A 22,364-nucleotide genomic window follows, 5' to 3' on the forward strand; every position below is an offset into this window, starting at 1 on the left:
CATTTCTGGGCTGATGAGCAAACCCAGGCATATCCTGGGTTTGGGATGGACCTTATCAGCCATCAGTCAAGTCTCAGGATGGGCCTTCATCAGGTCTGATTTTTGGAACTCAAACCTCAGGGCCCAGGCAGAAGGACCTCTGTACCCTTCAGAACTAGAGTTTATTGTGGAAGAGGACAGGATGTCCACAGGGCCTGTGGTAAAAGTGGGACATCGGAAGCCCCACTCTGAGGGAGACTTGTGGTCTCCAAATCTGGAATCTCCTTCTGATTATCAGTGGGCAGCTAGGGGGTGCTCAAGTCTGGCTCGTGAAAGGCTGGCTGGACTCAAAGTTGGTTGAGTTCATGAGCAATGGCCTGCTCTGTAAGGAGAAGAGGCAGAATCAGTCACCAGGTGTCTGCCCTCTGACCCCCAGGTCCACACCGAAGGGGTCACTCATCCATCCATGCTGACCAAGGCCTGGTGCCGGGAACATTCACATTAAAACTCTTAAAATGGTATCTAATTATTCAGTTCTTGTGTTTTCCACTCACTGTGAGCTCCCTGAAGGCAGGGACTATATCTGTTTATCTGCAACTGGGATGGGGGTGGGCTTGGGTGTGTGGGAGGGCAGTGCTCCCTAAAGGGTTGAGTGGAGACCTTGGGAGAAGCTCTGGTAACCTGGAGGTTTGGGTGAATTGGCGGGGCACAACCTGCTCGGTAGGGGTGCCCTCTGCTGTCCCGGCTCTCTCGGGGGATAGTGAAGGTCATGGTCATATGGTCACCTCTGAGTGTCCTCGGAGCACATGCAGACACCCCTCAGCAGGCCTCAGTGAGAGCTTCAGTGGGGGCACCTCTTCTGGCCATTTGCCCGTCCTGAGTCCTCCCCCCGGAGGGACACAGGTGCTCACTCACCCATGAGGCTTTTCAACAGTTTCACATCCAGCTGCCTGAGGATTTCATCGATCAGAGGACATTCCTGAGCCACCAACACAGAGAGGAAGGTCAGACCAGGGAGCGGGAAAAGAAAACTGGAGGGGCTGTGGCTGGAATCCACGGGATTTCCACAAGGAGTCATGGCAAGTGTGGCTCCCTTGTACTGAACGCCAACTACCCACCAGGTGCTATACACAGTACTTCTGTGCTTTGCCCCCCTGAATCCTTGTGGCTCTCTGTGAAATGGGGACTGTGACGGTTCCCATGTTACAGATGGGGAAACTGAGGCTCAGGGAGGTTAAGTCACTTGCCCAAGGACACACTGTCAGTAGATGGCAAAATTGAACATCTTAATTTGAGATTTCTCAGGTTCTAAAGCCCAATTCTTTGCTGAAATGCCAATATATATGCCCTGACCCTTGGACTCAAGGATGCCCAAGGTGAAACTACTTTTCTGAAACTTACCTGACTTTCTATCAGGTGTGGGAAAACTTTTTCCAGGTTGTCTCTGAGGTTGTGGAAAAAATGTTTCATCTTTGGTGGGATATCTCTAGAAAGAGAGATAGATATACAGAACAGAACAGATAAATACAGACAATACTAATGTCAGGTGCTGTGTGTGGAGAACATCTCACACAGCCATTTAATCCTCAGAGAGCCCTACATGAGAGGCATCATTGTAAGCAATAGTCAAAGGCGCAGCTCAGAGAGGTGATGTGCCTTGCCCAAGGTCACACAGCTAGTTAAGTGCTGATTAGATTAGAACCAGGTCAGTAACTACAGTCCACAGTCTTCTTCGTGGATGTCCGGCATGATCTAGGCATTCAGTGAATGTCTGATGAATAAATGAATGGATATCCACTGATGACCTAGTTGCTTTCAGCATTCTGGAATTACAGAGAGAGATCAGACACAAATCTTGCCCTTGAGGGACTCAGTCTGTTGGGGTTGACACACTTAGTCATCTAGTCTACAGATCTTTATTTAAGTCTATTTTTTTCTATCTTGTTCACTACTGTATCCTTAGCATCAAGCATGTTGTGCCTAGCACATAGTAGGTTCTCAGCAAATATTTGTTGAATGAATGAGTGATGAGGAAGAGCTTTAAAGAACGAAGGAGGGGCATCCAAGCATAAGGATCAGCATGTGCAAAGGCACGGTGGTATGAAAATGTACGGTATATTGATGGAGGGGGGGTTCTTCAGAGAGACTTGAGGGCAAAAGGCTGCAGAGTGGAGTAGGGGACAGGACAAGTAGGGCCTTGAGTGACATCCAGGAGTTTGCTCTTCATCCAGAGGGCACTGGAGAACCATTGGAGTGTCTGGAGCAGGGGCTGGGTTACATGGTTAGATTTCTGGGCTAGAAAGTGATTTCTGCTGCAGGGGTAGAAGAGAGTGAAAGCGGTGAGGTCTGAGTCAGGGAGAGTTGGAGGAGGTTCCCACAATGGTCCAGGAAGTGGACTATGAGCCCAGTCAGTGGCTGTGGGGATGGAGAGAAAGGGAGCAGGGGAGGGTTGCCAGGAGGTCATTGATGGGACCTGTGGAAGATGGGCTGTGGGGAGTGAGGCAGAGGAGGAGTCTGGCTTCTGGGAGGGTGGCAGGGCCATCTCTGGGATGGGGATGCAGGAGGAGGAACAGATCCTGGGGAAGGTCCTGGGTGAGATCTGTTTGGGGCTCACCCAGGAGCTGGTGGAGACCTGCGGCTGCAGCCAGGGCCAGTCAGGAAGGGGCCCAGCCCTGGGGAGGGGCGGCTGGGATCTTACTCAGTGAGGACAGTCATGCGGACGCTGCTGGGCTCCACGCAGCAGTTGCCTATCACCAGATCCCTCCGGCCAAACTCATCTTTCTCCAGCCGGAACTCCACAGCGAGGTTCATGCGTGCGTGTGCCTTTATGATCTGGTTATTGAAGGGCCTGGGGACGAGAGAGAGGAGGAGGGGGGAGGGGCAGGAGACAGAGAAAGAATAGAAGGAGGAGGAAGCAGCCAACACTGGAGAGTGGCTCTTTCAACACACCAGCACAGTGGGGCTCCACGTTGCCTGGATGTTAAATTCTGTGGTCAGCCATTAAGGAGAAAAACATTACTAGCCAGAGTGCCTTCTGAACATCCTTGAAATGGACCAGATTAGGGGGCCTTCGGAAATTCAGAAATTGAGAGTTAATCTTATTCTAAAAACCTTTACCATTTAGTGGAGCCCTCCCAGAGGCAGTAGATGTTAAAGGGTAGTCTAAACCGGAGGAGGGAAGGGTGATGCGATCATTAAACTGTTTCTCTTTTTAAAAATCATTGTAGGGAACTCACATAGGTTTAAATGAGCAACCTGCTTCCACTGACCAATGATCGCCATCCACATTTCAGCTGCAGAAACCAAGGCTCAGAGAAGTGAAGTGACTTGCCCAAGGTCACACAGCAAGTGAGTTCGGAAACCAGGAATTGAAACCAGTTTGCAGCAGAAAGATCTGGGTTCCCCAAATTGCCAAAATCCGCCCTTCCTCCCCCCACTCCCAGGTTCCCAGTGAAGAGGAACAGTGCCCTTCAGGCCCCGCTTCTGCATGACTTACAGTCTCGAGTCAATGTCAAATTCAAGTGAGATGTTTGCCAAGAACCACTCCTTATGGAAAGACATCCGGATCCCGCCATAGTCCAGCTGAATGTTGGTGATGTTGGCGCTGCACAAGGAAAGAGCAAAGACCCCCGCAAGGGTGAAGGGCCTCAGACCTTAGGCTTTGGGCGTTACAGACAAGGCTGGCCTGTCTCCTAGCAGTCAGATTTGGAGTCAGATCCTTTTACAGATGCTCTGAGGGCAAGAGCTCCCTGCAGGAGCCCTGGGGTTACAAGCTGTCCCCGAGCGCCCCTGAACAGCTCCACACAACTGACTTGTGAAACCCACAGCCAGCTGCAGACCCAGCTCCTGGGCCCGTTCTCAGAGCCAGCCTCCCACTCTCAGTGGATAGCCCCACCACCTGCCCAGGGGCCCAGACCCAAACCATGGGAGCTGTCTTCAACTTCTCTCCATCCCTCACCACCACATTCCACTCATTAGCAAATCATGTTGGCTCTGCTTGCAAAATATATCCTGAAATGCAGCACTTCCCATTACTCTGTTGCTTTCGTCTGGTCCAGGTCACCATCACTTCTTGCCTGGAGATGCTCTAGTTTCTCTCTGGGCTCCAGGCCACGATCTTGGACTCTCCACAAACCATCTCCATGTGGCAGCCAGAGGGGCCTTAACACTCCCCTGTCACTCAGTGTTCTCCACTGGTTTCTCACTGCTCTTGCAATAAAATCTGAACTCCACATCACAGCCCCTCAGATCTGCAGGGTCTGGCCTCACCTGCCTCTGCAGCCCCGTCTCCTACCACCCTCCCCTTGCTCACCCAGCCACACAGGACTTTTCCTCTTCCTCAAATGCATCAATCTCCTTCCTACCTCAGGGCCTTTGCACTCACTGCGCCCCCATGACCTCATGTCACTTACCTCCTTCTCTTCATTCATATTTCTACTTAAGGGTTAGGAAGGTCCCCCAATCAGCCCTCTCACTCTCACCCCTGACCTGGCTAAATTTGTCTTCATGTTATATCCCTCCATCTGAAATTAGTTATTTACTTTTGTGGCCTATCTCACTAACTAGGATGTAAGATCCAAAAGGGCAGGGACTGTAGCTCTATGTAGAGCTGTATTCCCAGTACCCAGCCCAGGTGCTGGTACACAGTAGGCGCTCAATGAATAACTGTAACAATTGTTAAAGGAATGAATGAAGGCAAGTGATTGTGGCTGCACACAGCAAGGGAAACCCTGCTGGTGAGTACTGGCGCTCATTAAAATGGAGGGAATGAGGGATTCAAATCAGAGAGGAGGTAGGTCAAGGGCACAGCAGGCTGGGATCATGGTGTTACATTTGAGCAGCTTTGAGACCAGGCAGCTGGGGAGGCCTGCATCCATTGAGAGGAAGGGGGGAAAATGGAGGTGGAGGACAGGCCCAGTTCGGCGAGGCTAATTATACCAATGGCTATGCATCCACTATGTGCCACAGGGAAAGCTCGTAACAGCCCCAGGACGCAGGGATCATTACACCCATTTCCTTGAGGAGGACTCAAGGCTGAAGCTCAGGGAGCTCAAATGCCTTGCCCAGAGTCACACAGCTTTCAAGCAAGAGTGGGGTTCAAATGTCTGACTCTAGTCCTGGTTTCCATGGGCACCCCAGGTGTTTATCCAGGCTGTGCTTTGGGTACCCATTTTATAGATGAGACCAGAGTGGCCCAGCAATCTCCCCAAAGTTGGTGGCAGAGTCAGGATTTAAATGCAGAAACTTTTGCTCCCAAACCTTCACCTTTAATGATTCTGCTGTGCTGCCTCTCCCAGAGACCCTTTGTACCGGGTCCCCTACTCATCCTTGTGTTGGGTCTGACATCTCCTTCCAATCCTCCCTCCTTTCCTCTTCACAGGCCTTGTACTGCCATGCCCTCAAGCTCTGCCCTCTTACTCAGAGCTTTATCAGGAGTCCCAGGGCCAGTGATGGGGCTCAGGATCTCACCTGCCTTCTTGATGCTGCTGAAGACTCATGCTGTCAATTAGCCATCCCACCATCCCCGAGGCCATCTGCCTGGAGGCATTCAGACTGTCCAGGAAGCGGATGTTCTGGATTCGGCGCTCTGTATTGCGCTTCATGAGGCCCTGGGCAATAACTGGAAATGGATATGGGACCAGTGGCATTGCACGATGTCCTGGCAAAGGTGGGGGGTTTGGAGCCAGGAGGCCCAGGTTGCAGGCTGGCACACCGGCTTCTTGCTGAGTGATTGGTGTGTCATCCCCCTGCCCCCAACACTGAGATCCACATTCTTCATCCGTGAAATGATGCTTTGCAGTGCTGGTGTGACACACCTCCAGAGGGTCTGGCAGGCAATAGCTGCTCAAGAGAGATATTATGGTTGAAAATCTGCCCAGTGCTGTATCTCTGAATCTGGAACACAGAGCCTAACGTGCAGGATCTAGATCACAGTAAATGTTGGTTCAAGAGAAAAAAAGGTGGGCAAATAAGGAGAGAATAAATGGAAATCCTCCCCACCATGCTCGGAATAAACTGCAGGGCTGGGTGGAGCTACCAGCGGAAAAGAATGAATTCCAAAAAGGAGGGAAATTTGAAAAGCTATTGACTTGCGTGAAGTCCTAACTCTCTGGGCCCTAGACCCCAGCTGCCCAGATTGGGAGCCCAGTTCTGACAAACCTCAGAGCTCACCTCAGGACACATTTATTGCACTGACTAAACCCTCTAGGTGTTCAGGCCCCACACTGAGAACTATGTATTACTGCTGAGCCACAGAAGCCATTGTCACACCTCACCCGTATCCTCCCGGGCCAGCCCCCAGACCCCCTTTCAGCACCCCATGTTTCTGCTGCCTAGAAACAAGAAAGTGTCTCTGGGGCTTCCCTGGTGGCGCAGTGGCTGGAAGTCCGCCCACCAATGCAGGGGACACGGGTTCGAGCCCCGGTCCAGGAAGATCCCACATGCCGCCGAGCAGCTAGGCCTGTGCACCACAACTACTGAAGCCCGTGCACCCAGAGCCCGTGCTCCGCAACAGGGGAAGCCGCCGCAATGAGAAGCCCGCGCACCGGGACAAAGAGTAGTCCCGGCTCACCGCAACTAGAGAAAGCCTGCGCACAGCAACAAAGACCCAATGCAGCCAAAAAAAAAAAAAATTAAAAAAAAAAAAAAAGTGTCTCTGGGGTCATAGATCTGGGTTCAAATCCTAGCTCTGCCAACTCCCTGAGTCTTGATTTCCTCATCTGTGTAATAGGGCAGTAATAATACCCATCTCATAGGATACTTACTAGGAATATTGAGACATTTAGCCAAAGGATATTTACTGAGCATCTACTGGGTATCAGGCCCAGTACTGGGCACTAAACACACAAACCATTTTTCTATCTAGTAGGAGAACATACAGTAAAGAAATAGTTTCAAGGATGGAGTGAAACTATAGGTATGCCTAGAACTCTTAGTAGTTCTTGGTTAATGATGATAGTAGCACTTGGGAATTTGTGAGCAGCAGACACTAGTAGTTGTCAGTCCAGTATCCATCCATCCATCCATCCGTCCATCCATCCATCCTCCCATCTATTCTCCATCTATCTGTCTATCCAATATCCATCCATCCATCCATCCTCCCATCTATTCTCCATCTATCTGTTTATCCAATATCCATCCATCAATCCATCCATCTACCCATCCACTCTCCCATCCATCCATCCACTCATCCATACATCCTCCCATCCATCCTCTTATCCACCCACTCTCCCATCCACCCATTCATCCTATTCTTCCCATCTGACCCCTGTTTTGATTCAGACACTTTTCAATTCCTGGTCCAGATGAGGTTGTTGATTATCATTGCATGGTGACTCTTACAGGTACAAAGTTTGCATATGATCCAAGTTGGTTCTATCAGACTAAACAGAAGACCCTATGCTTCATGTTTGAGGGGAAGGTTTCTTTCTCTTTCTCCTACTGGAAAGGAACAAGACAGCCTATAGCTCCAATGGCCACTGGCCACCATTTTCCTATCACACTGTGAACCAGCAGCCTGCGGATGAAACCATGATGATAACAGAGCTAAAAAAGGATGAAATTCAGTTCTGGTTGGCAGCTTTGAGCTGCTGATTGAACCAAACCCGGAGCTTGCCCTACCTATGACTTTCAGTTGTGTGAAATATTTTTTTTTATTGTTTAAACCAGATTGACTTGGGTTTTCTGTAACACCGTAACAGATACGTGAGAAGTGGTTGTAGAGATAAACATTTTCACAGTTGAAAAACACTTTGCACATACATGCCTTCATTTAAGTCTCAAAAGCAGCCCCATGAAACAGCATTCTAACCGCACCTATCGTACAAATGAGGATACCTGGAGCCACAACCACATGTGAATATATTTGATAACCTAAATGCAATGCATACCTTTATGGCAAACCATAAAATGCCAAGTCATGATGAGGGGAAATGGAAAACACTGATAACTTAAAACCATTAAGAAATAGAAACAGGTGATCTCATTCCCCAAAAGTTTTGATCTAGATGGTTTTATGGAAGACTTTTACCCAACTTTATGAAAAGGTAATTGTGAAAGAAAATAGAAGAAGAAGATGCAAAATTCATTTTATGAGGCTGGTACAACTTGCTTCAAGAACAGTACAAGGAAAAGATATTACACATCAATTTTATGTATGAAAAATTTGCTCAGATCCTAAATAAATTACTAGCTAACAAATCTAATAGCTAATAGTACGTTATAAAAATGTCATATTGCATTATAAAATATAAATTTTAGTTTGATACATTATAAATACATTAATGTATATTATAAAAATAATACATTATAAAAATAATAAAGTACATTATAAAAATAATACAATAATAGCAGATTATAAACAGATAATTATAGTATGTTATAAAAATATCATATTTATTCCAGAAATGCTAGGATGAGTTCAACATAAGAAAATCTATTAATACAGTTTATCACATTAACAGAGTAGAAGAAAAAGATGGATGAATTTTTAGATGCAGAAAAACATTTGTTAAGGCCCAATACTGATTTATGATTAAGAAAAATTTAGGAAACTAGAAATATAAGGGGACTTTCTTAACATGATAAAAACTATATCCCAAAAACCTACAGAAATATACTAAGTGGTTAATTCTAGATATATTCCCATTCCTATAGGAGGCCTTGGCTATAGTGCAAGATAAGAAAAAGGCACAAGAACTATAAGGTTTAGAAGAGAAAAGATAAGACTGTCACTATTTGCAGATGATATAATCCTCTAGATAGAAAATTGAACAGAATAAATAAGACTAATAAATAGAACTAATAAGCGGTCAGTAAGACTTTTGGATAGCAGATTAATTTTTAAAAATCAACAGCTTTCCTCTCATCTGTACCAGCAATACCAACTAGAAAATATAACAGAAAATTAGGCAATATTTACTGTGGCAACAAAACCCATAAATTCTCTAGGAATCAATTTAACAAAACATACTTAAGTCATTTATATAAATTTAAAATTCTATTAAGGGATCTAAAATATAACCTGAATAAATTGAAAGATATACTACTTTTGTAATTGCCTAACATAATACTGCAAAAATGTCAATTGTCATTAAGTTAATAAACAAATTCAGTGAAACCTTAATTAAATTTCCAGAAGATTTTTTTCTCTTTTTTAAGGAACTCAACACAGTCTAAGATTCATTTGGAAGAAGAAAGTTCTATCAGATAAAATGGCATTTTACAAAGATGTAGTATTTAAAATGTTATGTTTTGGGTACAGAAACAGTTACACAGACACAGAACACAGAACTCAAAAGGGAATCCATGTGTTTGGAAACTTGACCATTTAGTAGGTAGGTTGAATGGACTCATAAGGAGAGAAGTGAAGCTGAATCTCTAATTTACAGATGTAAACATACATAAAGATGGCCTCCAAATGGATTAAAATCCTATATGTGAAATGTGAAAGTGTAAAGCTGTTAGAAAAAACAGGGTAGAGACAAGGGCTTAAGACTCATCAAATATAAACCATAAGATGAAATGTTGATGAGTTTGAAAATATTCCTGTTCAATGAAGTGTCTACAAACAAAGTTAATAGGTGACAGTTTGGGAGAAACGTTAGCAATGTTTAGACCTGACAAGGGACAAATGTCAAGAATAAATGAACATCTTCTCAAATCAAAGAGGATTAAAAAAATTGGAAAGCAAACAGAAAAATGGGCAAAAGATAAGAACAGGGAATTCAAAGAAGTCAAAATGGCTAACAGAATTAAGACGTGTTGCTCAAGCTTCTCACTAATCAGATAGTCAAACTAAAACAATTAGATATCACTCAAACACACATCAGACTGGCAAACAATTAGAAAGATGCTGTTATGTACTAAATTGTGCTCCCCCCCGCCCCAAATCAATATAGTGAAGCCTTAATCTCCAATGTGACTGTATTTGGAGATGGGGCCTTGAAGGAGGAGTTAACATTGAATCAGGTCATAAGGGTGGGGCCTTAATCCGATGGGACTGGCGTCCTTATAAGAAGAGGAAGAGACACCAGAACGTGCTCACTCACCCTCTGTACACACACAGAAGGACACAGTGAGAAGGTGGCCATCTACAAGCCAGGAAGAGAGGTTTCACAAGAAACCAACCCTGTGGGCAACTTGATCTTGAACTTCCAGCCTTCAGAGCTGTGAGAAAATAAATGTCTGTTGTTCAAGCCACCTGGTCTGTGGTATCTTGCTGTGGCAGCCCAAGGAGGGTAAAACCAGTGGATTCTATCCAGTTTTGGGAAACAAGGGATACAGGTATGCTTGTTTGTTACTGGAATGGGTGTAGACCTGCACAGCCATCCTAGAAAGCAATCTGGCAGTCTTCAGTTAAATTCAGTTTGCACCTGCCTTAGAGCCCAGCCATCTCCCTTCAGGGTATAACCCAGGGAAATTCTCCCATACGTTCTAAGAAGGACACGTGCGAATGTTCATCGCCGTGTAGTTTATAATAGTGGGGAGTTAGAGACAACTCAAGTGTTCATCCCTAAGGAAATGGCCAAGTGATGATGAAGTGGATGTATTTCATGGACTTTTCTGCACAAGTCTGAAGCAACAGATGTCAACAGCACGGTGTCCAGTGAAAACAGTAAAAAAAAAAAAAAAAAAGAAATCTATATGGCATTACCATTTATGTAAATCAAAACACTGTATGTTTTACAAGGATATGGGCATTTAAAAACACATATATTAGGGAATTTCCTGGCTTTCCAGTGGTTAGGACTCTGTGCTTCCACTGCGGGGGCCCGACTTCAATCCTTGGTCAGGGAACTAAGATCCCACAAGCTGTGCACCACCACCCCAAAAAAGCCAACACCTATATTAAACAAGCTGCAGTGCCTGCCAAGGAAGAGGGGAATGGGAGTGAGAATAAGAGGTCAAGAGGAAAATAACATAAAATAAAGCACAAGAGGGGTCTTGCCATGGTTCATGATAATGATGATGTGCTAGGAATAGGCATATGATCAACTCAAACTCAATTCTGTGTACTTCAGGTCTAAGAAAAAAGGAAGAGAAGAGGGTAAGTGACCAATTCCAGGTCATCTAGCAAGTCAGTGGTGGGGTCAAGTTAATGCTTTCCCTACCCTCCCTGTGATAGCGGGCAGAGCATGGGCTTAACTTACTTCTTGCCAGACCCGATTTGTTGTCTGTGTGGGTCTTGGCCAGGCCAGGCCAGTGCTGCTTCTGTAGTGCCAAGGGCAAGGCCAGCAAGCTGAGGAGGACCAGGAGCCTCCAGAGTGAATGCATCTTGGGTTCTTGGACCTGTGGGTATTAAGAAAGGTCAGATGGTACCCATGTGGATGGCTGCAAGGGTGGCCACCCGGATGGATGGACTTATGGTTTTCTGTAAGAAGACGACACCGGGCTTAGCCCCCAGCATGCTGTGGGGACATGTCGTGATGCGCACTGGCAGCTGCCACTGGGGTTTCATCACATGGTGAGGGCAGCAGGTGGAACCCTGTGGGGAGGCCAGGGATCCAGATGGAAGCCTTGTTGCTTAGAGACACCCAGTAGACCCCACTGTTGGGTCATCCAGTGGGAAACCTCTCCCAGACCAGCACAGGGTGGATGTTGGTGACTCTTCAGTGAATGAATGAATGAATGAATGGGCAAGGATGGTTAATCTCAGGCTTTCCAATTGGCCTAGAACTTTCTTAAGGGCAGGATCATCTGCAATGCCTATCGCAATGCTTGCTTGTGAGAAATTAAGTGCTGATGATTGTTGAGGGACCAGATGACTGAATACATAAAATAGTGAGGATGGATGGCCTCTGAATCCCCCCACTAAATTATATGTTTCTGGAGCGCAGGGTGTGAATTTAATTAATCCTCCTGTGTCCAGTGCCTCCCATGTTTACCACATGGCAGTTACCAGTGATGTTTATTAAGTGATACAAATGAATGAATGAATAATTGGATGGATGGATGTTTTGTGGATAAGATTTACAAGGAGGGGACAGAGAGCCTTGAAGCCAAAGCGTTAGGTTTATCTTGTTGCTCTGGGTTGGAGGGTCATTAAGAATTCAGTTCAAATCCCCTCTCCTCACCATCTCAAGACATGGCATCCCAATCCATCCAGTTGCTCCAACCACAGCCCTTGGAGTCCCCCTTGACTCACTCCTCTTTCCTCATCTCCCATGACCCATCTGCCAGGAAGTCCTGTCAACACTTCCAGGATCTGACCACATCTAACCACTCCTCCTCAGCTGCCATCATCTTGGCCTGAGTTATTGCAGGGATGTCCTACCTGGTGTCCCAGCTCCTTCCCTGGCCCAACTACAATCTCTTTTGCATACAGCTGCCTGAGAAATCATTTTAAGACATAAATCAGACCATGGCACTCCTTTGCTCAAAACCCTCCAAAATTTCCCGTTGCACACAGAGCGAAAGCTGAAATCTGTGCAATGCCTCTCAGAGCCTGCAGGGTCTCTGGTGTCCTCTCTGACCTCACTCTGTCCCTCCTCTGATCTCCTGCAGCTGCACAGGCCTTGGAAGTCTGGGACCGACAATTCAGCTGCCTTGAGCTCTGAGACAAAGGCTCTTTCCCCTTCTCGTCCTCTCCCCCCAAGATGCAGGGGGCATGCAGGGTCCTGTGCGAATTTCCCAGAAGCCCCGGGCCATCCTTGGACACTTCACTTCTGGTCTCGTAAATCAAAAGCATTAGTTCAGGGTGATGGCTTTCCTGATCTGAGGTCCTCTCTCAGTGTTCATGCCCCACTTGGGGATGTTTGTAGAATATCAATTACTTTAAATGTACTTTTCTAGTCTTCCTGGTCTTGTGTAACCAGTTGGGATTTTGTTACTTTTTTTGTCAAGAAAATTAGAGAAGAGTGGTCACTGTTGTCCTTGGCTCTTTGGAGAGCTGAACTGGGGGTGGTGGGGTTGTCAGCCCCACCTCATCACAGGCTGTGGTTGTCAGGGCCACTGAGTGTAAAGAAATGATGACGTGTAGGGTGTAGAGTTCTGGGTCTGGTGCATGACAAGGGAGCAGGAAGCACTGCTCAGGGGTGAGCCCCGGATTTGAAGCCAGCTTAATGCATAATCACACGCGGTTAAGAGCATGGGTTTCTGAGTCACACAGACCAGGGTGCAAATCCTGGCTTTCCCTCCTGGCAGACTCAGGAGGGAAAGCCAGGATTTGCACCCTGAGTCTGGATAATAGTGTGGGGCTGTAATGAGACTTAAAGAGAATCATGCACAGCAATGCTCAAATACCTTGTTGCTATGATTGCTGTCATCGTCACTCTCACCTCTCTGAGCCTCAGCTTCATTACCTGTAAACCAGGGAAGCTGGTGGAGTGAACGACACCAAGTATGATTAGCCTAGAGATGGTGCCCAGGACGCTGAAAGTGCACAACCTGTCAAGGAGCCACCTCTCCTGAGCACGTCCGCAAATGAGTGTACAACTGTTTGGCAATTCTAGCAGGAATTACAACTGGGGGTGCTGTGATGGTTCAGTGCCTGGAGGCACTTGCAGGAGGGAGCCTGCAGACGTCCGATCAGATGGTGGGCTTTGCTCTTGTTCATTCAACAAACAAATAGGGTGGGACTTCCCTGGTGGCCCAGTGGTGAAGAATCCGCCTGCCAAGGCAGGGGACACGGGTTCGAGCCCTGGTCTGGGAAGATCCTACATGTCGCAGAGCAGCTAAGCCCGTGCGCCACAACTACTGAGCCTGCTCTCTAGAGCCCACGAGCCACAGCTACTGAGCCCGCATGCCACAACTACTGAAGCCCGCGCGCCTAGAGCCCCGTGCTCCACAACAAGAGAAGCCACTGCAATGAGAAGCCCACGCACCGCAACGAAGACCCAATGCAGCAAAAAAAAAAAAAAAAAAAAAAAAAAAAAAACCCAAAAAACAAATAAAGCAGCTAAAGACAGTGAGTGCTAAGTGTCAGGCACCATGGGCTCTGAGCAGCCAGGCAGGTTCCTCGTCCTCCTGGAGCTCACACGTGCTGGGGAGACTGACAGTCTGCATCTCTCCCCGCCAGGAGCATGTGGTTATGAAGCACGGCTCTGCTGCGGAGCAGAGGTGGGGGGCCGGGGGAGGTCAGCAAGGGCTCAGTGAGGGGAGACCTGATAGTTGGGGAGCAGGGTAAGCAGAGAAAAGACGTCCCTGAGGAGGTAGAGCTTGAGCAGCTATTTAAAAGAAAGCCTATAAGTCAGCTGGGTGTTTTCCCGGCCCAGTCCCCCACGGGTGCTCCCAGGGAGGAGGCCCCTGGAGGGATGCTCTGCCCTGCGTAAGAAGCTACTTCTCAGGTTGGTGATGCCGATATTTACCTGGTGGCCTCATTCACTTTGCTAAGCCTGCTCCGTGTGGGATCACATTGCACCCTCCAACCACACATGAGGGGACATGAGCCTGAGGGGCTGCCACCCCAGAGCTGTGAGATGCTATTTCCTTTGGGAGAGGGAGATGCTAGACACCCCCAAACCTTACCCATTAGCAATCTCCTGTACTATTTCAAAGAACTTACCTTAGAACAAGCTTCTTTACGTTTTTGGGAGGCATTTTGAAAATTGATGAAAACTTGGGTTTGTGATGATAAACATATATGTACCTGGTTTAAAAATGTTACTCACAGTAGCAGGATTTCTGTGGTCCTCTTAAGATGTGCCCACTCACACTGGCCAAAACCCCTGCTCCTCTGGGTAATTGGCTTTCCAGGAGTTTGACTTGGAGGACCATTCACTTGTCCAGTCAACCAATATCCCCTGTGGGCCACGATGTGCCAGGCACTGTGCTTGGCTCTGGGCAACAACAGAATCCCTGCTTCAGCAGCAGCTTATAGTCTGGAGACAATGAGAACAAAAGATGAACAATACGTGAAATAATTACCAATTGTATTGAGGGGGGAAAAAGCAAAGTGAAATTGGGAATTGCAGGGAGGCCACTTTAGAAAAGAGTTAGGGAAGGTTTCCAGAGAGGTGACATCTGAGCTGGGCCCAGGAGGAGGAGACGGAGCTGGCCTTGGGTGCAGGTGTAGGAGGGCACACCTGGCAGGTGGAACCACAGGGAAAGTCCCTGGGGTGGGGAAAGGCTCAGCAGGTTGGAGGAACAAAGGAACTAGGTGTGGATGGGACCTGGGGTGAGAAGTCAGTGGCCATGTGCCCCGAAGAGGCTCTGGCTCACGTCCATGGCTCCAGGGAGGGACACCCAGGGATGTAAGGAGACAGCCGCCTCCCCTAGCAAAACGAGGGTTGTACAGGCTTTTGTTCATGAGCGTCCTCCCATGGCCATTGGGAGTGGCCACTTCCTCCTCTCCTTGGGCTCTAAGGCAGCTCTAGGTTCCCCAAAGCAGAGGTCCTCACACTCCAGGGGGCAGTAGAGTGGGTGAGTAACATGCAGATTCCTGCACCCGAATCAGTAGGGTCTGGGACAGCCTGGCTTAGTCCATTCACTGAGAATCACTCATCTAAGGAACAGGATCTGTTATTCATGTATCCCATTCTTGGTAGAAATGTACACATTTTACAGTCATGGAAGACTGGACACTGGAACTTTAACCCAAAGTCAAATTTCCCTAAAAGTGGGGGTAGGGCTCTTTCTGAGTGGAATATTAGGTTTGATAAAAGATGATGATGGTGGCTCTTCTGGGTTCTGGGGTGGCCTGGAGAGGGGGACAGGAAAGTGGAAGAGCTTGGGTTTCTGGGAGCATTGTAGTACTTTTGGGGGGAATGGGTGATGCTTGTAAAATGCAGATTCCTAGGCCACCCCTGAGCAATGGAGTCAGAGTCTTCCTGGAAGTGGGACCTGGGAATAAGCTTCTGGGCAATCCCGCTGTACATGGAGCACGAGGCCCCCTTAGCTGAAATAAGAGTGATGATACTAGTAAACATTTGTTGAGCGTTAACTGTGCTTGAGGGGCAGTCTAAGCGCTTTGCTTGTAATCGTTTATTTAATCCTCCCCAGCCCTCTGAGCTAGGTACCGTTATTATTGGCCTTCCTTTGCAGAGGCACAGAGAGGTTGGGTAAATTCCCTAAAGTCACCCAGCTGGGTGAGGTGGGGCTGGGGCAGGAGCCAGGCAGCCAGGCCCACAGGAGGAACATCAGAGGAGCTGTGACTCATTCCCCATCAACCTCCCCATCCCACACCCCACTCTGCCCCCCAACACCAGCCCACAGCCCCCACAGGCATTGCAAGGAGAGCAGACTCATCGAGCCTGACTGTGGGCCAGCCTCTGCTCTAAGCATTCTTTGTAGGTTAATGAAATTAATTAATCGATCCTCCCAATAACCCTCGAGGCTTGCATTGTTACTGCCCCATTTCACAGATGCAAAGCCTGAGACAGAGAGATGGGGTCACTTGCCCAAGGACACACACCTGTGTATGGGTCTGACAAGACCAGGCATGACCCAAGGCTGGACAGCCTCACCATCGGTGATCCAGGAAGAAACTACGGACAGGACTTCTTGAGCAGAGGATAAAGCAAGCAGCCCACAGAGGAGAATGAAGAGGCCAGAGACCTTCAGCTCCTTGGGTCAGGTACCTGTGGGGAAGCAGGGCAGAGAGGGTTGGTTGTGGATCATTCTCTGAGAGAATCTCCCCAGAGCTTGGGTCCAGGATGGCCACGGAACTCATGTGGAACCATTTTACAGATGGGACCACTGAGGCTCAGAAAGGAGATACACTTTTCCTCATAGTATAGAGCAAGAGATGGAAGGTCCAGCCCAAGGCCACACAACCCATATTTATGCCCAAAAGATCTGGATATATAGATTTTCCTGCAGGAACACAGCCTTCTTCAGTGGAGCCGCACTGAAGCCCTCCACCTCTTACCAGGTGTGGGACTGTGGGATGTAGGGCAAGTTGCTTCATCACATGACACTGTGTGCAGGACATATTATCCTCCCTTTACAGGGAGGAGTTGACAGTGATGTGCACTGGCTTCAGAGGAAGGTACTACTGGAAGGAAACCTCGAAATTGGTATACAGATTTCCCTCAACTCACTGGACTACTCTTAAGCTCACTTTTGCAGTGTGAGACTTGTGATACTGTGATTTATAATAAGAAATGTATTTTTGGTTTTTGTCCCTGTTTGTGGCACAGAGCTCCTAAAACCCTTGGAATTTCCTAAGTAAAGAGAGCAGTTAAAGTGTCTTTTGTTATGTTAATGAGGCAACTTCTGGAAAGCACTTAAGGATGGGGGCCGGTTGCCAGGGGAACCAACCAGGTGATAGAGAGTTGGAACTTTCAGTCCCACCCCACAACATGCCCCTCAGGGAAGGGAGGAGGGCTGGAGGTTGAGTTCAATCACCAGTGACTAATGATTTAATCAATCACACCTATGTTAGGAAGTCTCCATAAAACCCCCAAAAGATGGATTCACAGAGCTTCTGGGTTGGTCATCACATGGAGACACAGGGAGGTGAATCTGGGTGATTGATGTACCCAGAGAGAGCATGGAAGCTTTGCACCCCTTCCCACATACCTTGACCTATGCATCTCTTCCATCTGACCATTCCTGGGTTATATACTTTTATAATAAACTGCTAGTCTAGTAAGTAAAATGTTTCTCTGAGTTCTATGAGTCACTCTAGCAGATTAATTGGACCCAAGGAGGGGAGTCATGGGAACCTGATTTATAGCCAGTCTGTTAGAAGCACAGGTAACAACTTGGACTTGAACTGGGCATCTGAAATGGGGGGGCAGTCTTGTGGTGCAGCCACTATGGAAAACAGTATGGGGGTTCCTCAGAAAACTAAAAATAGAATTACCATATGATCCAGCAATCCCACTCCTGGGCATATACCCAGACAAAACTATAATTCAAAAAGATACATGCACACCAATATTCATAGCAACACCATTCACGATAGCCAAGACATGGAAACAACCTAAATGTCCATCACCAGATGAATGGATAAAGAAATGTGGAACATATATACAACGGAATATTACTCAGGCTTTTTATTCTTATAAAAAAGAATGAAATAATCCCATTTGCAGCAACATGGATGCAACTAGAGATTATCATACTAAGTGAAGTAAGTCAGGAAGAGAAAGACAAATACCATATGATACCACTTATATGTGGAATCTAAAATATGGCTCAAATGTACCTATCTACAAAGTAGAAACAGACACACAGACATAGAGAACAGACTTCTGTTTGGTATGGGGGAGGTTGGAAGGAATGGGGTTGCACTGGGGGTTTGGGGTTAGTAAATGCAAACTATTACATTTAGAATGGATGAACAACAAGGTCCTACTGTATAGCACAGGGAACTATATCCAGCCTCCTGGGATAAACCATAATGGAAAAGAACCTAAAAAAGAATGCATGTATGTGTGTGGCTGAGTCATTTTACTGAACAGCAGAAATTAGCAGAACATTGTAAATCAACTATACTTCAAAAAAATAAAATTAAATTTAAAAAAACAACAAAAAAATATGCTGCCTACAAGAGATTCACTTTAGTCATAAGGACACACATAGACTGAGAGTGAAGGGATGGAAAAAGACATTTCAAGAAAATGGTAACAAATGAACAAACAAAAAGCAGGGGTAACTATACTTACAACAGACAAAATAGACTTTAAATAAAATTGGAAAAAGGGACAAAGAAGGTCAATATATAAAGAGGGTCAATACATCAGGAAGATAAAACATTTACTAATATTTATATGCTTAATATTAGAGCACCTAAATATATAAAGAAAGAATAAAGAGAGCCAGAAGGAGAAATAAACAGCAATACAATAATAGTTGGGGAGTTTAATACCCCACTCGCAACGATGGATAGGTCATTCAGACAGAGAATCAATAAGGGAAGAAAGGATTTCAACAACACATAGACAAAATGGACCTAGCATACATGTACAGAACATTCTATCCAACAACAGCAAAATACACATTCTTCTCAAGCACACATGGAATATTTTCTAGGAAGACTGCAAAACAAGTCAGAGCAAACTCAAGCAGACTGCAATCATACCGAGTACAATCTCCAACCACAATAGCATGAAGCTAGAAATCAACAAGAGGAAAACTGGAAAATTCACAAACACATGGAAATTAAACAATACTGTCCTGAACAACCAATAAAAAGAATAATTTAAGGGGGAAATAAAGTTTCTTGAGACAAATGAACATGGAAACACTGTATATCAGAATTTGGGGGATGCAGCAAAATCAGTTCTAAGAGGGAAGTTCATAGCAATAAATGCCTACATTAAGAAGCAAGAAAAATCCCAAATAAACAACCTAGCTCTATACCTTAAGGAACTAGGAAAAGAAGAACAAACTAAGCCCAGAGTTAGCAGAAGAAAGAACATAATAAAGATTAGAGCAGGAGTAAATGAAATAGAGAACAGAAAAATAATAGAAATTATTAACAAAAGTAATAGTTGGTTCTTTGAAAAGGTAAATGAAATTGACAAATTTTAGCTAGAGTAACCAAGGAAAAAAGAGAAGGGAACCAAATGAACAAAATTATAAACAAAAAAGGAAATATTACAACTGATTCCATGGAAATTCAAAGAGTCATAAGAGGCTGCTATGAACAACTATATGTTAACAAACTGGATGACCTAAAAGATTCGGGGAAATCTGAGATTAGAGCCCATGGTAGGTATTTACTCCTCTTTCTCCCTCCTAACTGGAGACAAGAAGGTAAACACAGTTTATTATTATTATTGTTATTATTATTATGATTATTAAGGGACATTATATAATAACAAAAGGGTCAGTTTTTCAAGAAGATATAGCAATGCTAAATGTGCATGCACCTAACAACAGAGCTTCAAAAAGCATAAAGCAAAAACGGATAAAGCTGAAAGGTGAAATAGGCAAATTCACAGTTATGTTTGGAGAGGTCAACACTCCTGTCTCAGTAATGGGAAGAACAAAGAGACAGAAAGTCAACATGGATATTATTATTACTGAGAGCTTAGTATGTACCAGGCTGAATGCTAAACACTTGCATTTTCTCATTTGGTCAGCACAGTACCTATGAATTAGGTATTATTATCATCCTCAGTTTACAGATGTGAAAACTGAAGCTTAGAGAGGCTAAATTGGTTACAAAGTCACAAGTTAGTGGCAAAGCAAACTTGACACAAGAGTCTGAACTCCTTTTCACCATACTATGCTCCCTCCCAGGTACAGGAATAAGGTTGAAATTAGGGGTCCCAACTCCTCTGGGAGCCCTGCTCTGCTGAGATGGGTGGGCCTGACCTGTCCAGTAATGTGAGTGAGATGTTGGCTGGGTCGTTGGTGCATTATTCCACGATCACTGTGGAGACACCAGTCTTGGCATCAGTTTCAATGCTGACACTAGTCTGGAGGTCCAAGTTGAGGCCCAGGTCGACAAGCTCACCCAACAGAGGCCTGCAGGAAATAAGATTCACAGTGAACAGAGGTCTAGAAGTCCATTCACATTGTCCACTTGAGTTCATCCATCTGTGTGGACATTATATGGGATGTCTATGGATAATGTCAATATGGTCTATTTTCTTTATGGAATCTACTTTTTTACATTAGGAGTTTATTCACCTGGCCACATGGGTTTGGTTCATGTGATATTTCTATACAGTATGACACTGATAATTAAAATAAAAATAATAGTTAACATTTATTGAGCACAAATTCTGTGTTAGGTGTTTCAAAAAAACTATTTTACATGAATTGATCCATTGAATCATTACACCAATACCATGAGGGAAAAGTACTATTATTGGTACTGGTACTCGTATAGAGAAGTTAAGTAACTATCCCAAGACCTCATAGGTAATGAATGATGAAATCATAGTGCAGTTACTTTATAAAGACTCTTCTACACATCCTCATTTTCCTGTCTCTGTATCTGATTCCAGATTGGAGATCCATCGGCCATGCTGCACTGCCTCTCCCAAACCTCAGATTCTAATGCCTACTCATAGGGTCAGGGTGATGTTAGTGGTGATGGGGATACTCAGGCTAGCACCTTTGCCATCAGGAGTCACTTAGAATTTGATATCCAGGATGTGGACTTTACTGATTTTCAACCTGTGCCAAAACCACAGTTCACCCTTGTCACTCCTCATGACAGCCATTGCTGGGCACTTCTCTATGCCAGCATCGTGATGCGCATATGAGCCTCACTGACCTTGCCTGCTTTGGTCTTCATGAAAGCCCCGTTCAGAGGTTTGAATCTCTCCATTGGATGGCGTGGCATACTGGTTTCCCCCAAGACACAAAGGGTAAATACGTGTCAGAGCCAGAATTTGTTGTTGTTGTTGTTTTTAATTGAAGTATAGTTGCTTTACAATGTTGTCTTAGTTTCAGGTGTACCACAAAGTGATTCAGATATAGATATAGAGATAGATAGAGGTAGATAGAGATATATATTTTATTTCAGATTCTTTCCCCTTATAGGTAATTACAAAATATTGAGTATAGTTCCCTATGCTATGCAGTAGGTCCTTGTGGGTTATTTATTTCATATATAGTAGTGTGTATATGTTAATCCCAAACTCCTAATTTTCCCCCCACAGTGCTTTCCCCTTTGGTAACCATAAGTTTGTTTTCGATGTCGGTGAGTCTGTTTCTGTTTTGTAAATAAGTTCATTTCTGTCATATTTTAGATTCCACATATAAGTGATATCATATGACATTTGCCTTTCTCTGACTTACTTCACTTAGTATGTTCATCTCTAGGTCCATCCATGTTGCTGCAAGTGGCATTATTTCATTCTCTTTTATATACAGTCAGAATTTGAACCCAGAACTGCTGGACTCCAGAACTTCATGTGTGGAGCCACCTATGTATTGTGAATTCTGGTTTCCTCTCTCCTGAGGGCATTCAGACTATATATACTCAGCTATTTTCAGAGAAGACAAGTCTTATTCCTTGGAAAAGTGGCTTTAGGCACCAGCAAACAGGTAGAGGTAAGGGTAAAGAGAACCTTCATCCTGACCCTGAAATCACAGAATGAGAAAGCCCAAAACCATGAGATGCCCAGCATCAGGCTGGGAGCACTAGCAGAGAGCTCCAGGTCACCCAGTGTCCATCTCCTCTGGTCGCCCACCTGCAGCTCAGTAGGGATCTGTAAGCCCGTCCTCCACATGAACACGTCCAGAGCAAAGTAGGGGTAGGGCTGGAGGCTTCGGGAGCTAGTTTTCCTCACGCTGACTGTGGTCCCACCATTAGAGCACAGAGCAGGGAGAAGGTGGTAGCCCAGGTGCCCAAGCCTGGGCCTGGGACGTGGAAGATGCTGTCCAGCAGAGCCTTGGGCCGATCAGCAGATGCCCCTCCCTTGGCTGTCTGTGCCCACTTCTGCAAACACATGAGGTCCCTCTTGCCCTGGTTGTGGGCACAGAGCTGAGGGCTGTGCTGAAATCTTGTGAAGAGAGTTTTTCCCGCCTCAGGAACA

The 22,364-nt window shown here is 45.8% G+C and overlaps 1 protein-coding gene across 1 annotated transcript; it reads right to left on the bottom strand.

Moving 5' to 3' along the window:
* Nucleotides 1-326: 326 nt before the first annotated feature.
* Nucleotides 327-11,253, bottom strand: BPIFA3 (BPI fold containing family A member 3). Its single transcript, XM_060079088.1, has 7 exons — nucleotides 11,130-11,253; nucleotides 5,449-5,599; nucleotides 3,476-3,583; nucleotides 2,678-2,827; nucleotides 1,381-1,465; nucleotides 895-958; nucleotides 327-361 (listed from the first exon to the last, which is right to left on the bottom strand). The coding sequence occupies exons 1-7, from the start codon at nucleotides 11,251-11,253 to the stop codon at nucleotides 327-329; spliced, it is 717 nt and encodes a 238-aa protein (XP_059935071.1).
* Between the last annotated feature and the right edge of the window lie 11,111 nt (nucleotides 11,254-22,364).

This window comes from Mesoplodon densirostris, chromosome 16 (assembly GCF_025265405.1).
Source record: "Mesoplodon densirostris isolate mMesDen1 chromosome 16, mMesDen1 primary haplotype, whole genome shotgun sequence".
NCBI lineage: Eukaryota > Metazoa > Chordata > Mammalia > Artiodactyla > Ziphiidae > Mesoplodon > Mesoplodon densirostris.

Coding starts and splice junctions, on each gene's coding strand:
- BPIFA3 (XM_060079088.1), bottom strand. CDS start 11,253: ATGCATTCACTCTGGAGGCTCCTGGTCCTCCTCAGCTTGCTGGCCTTG. Junction 2,828..3,475: donor TTTGACATTGACTCGAGACT/GTAAGTCATGCA, acceptor TCTCGTCCCCAG/GCCCTTCAATAACCAGATCA. Junction 959..1,380: donor CACACCTGATAGAAAGTCAG/GTAAGTTTCAGA, acceptor TTGGTGGCTCAG/GAATGTCCTCTGATCGATGA.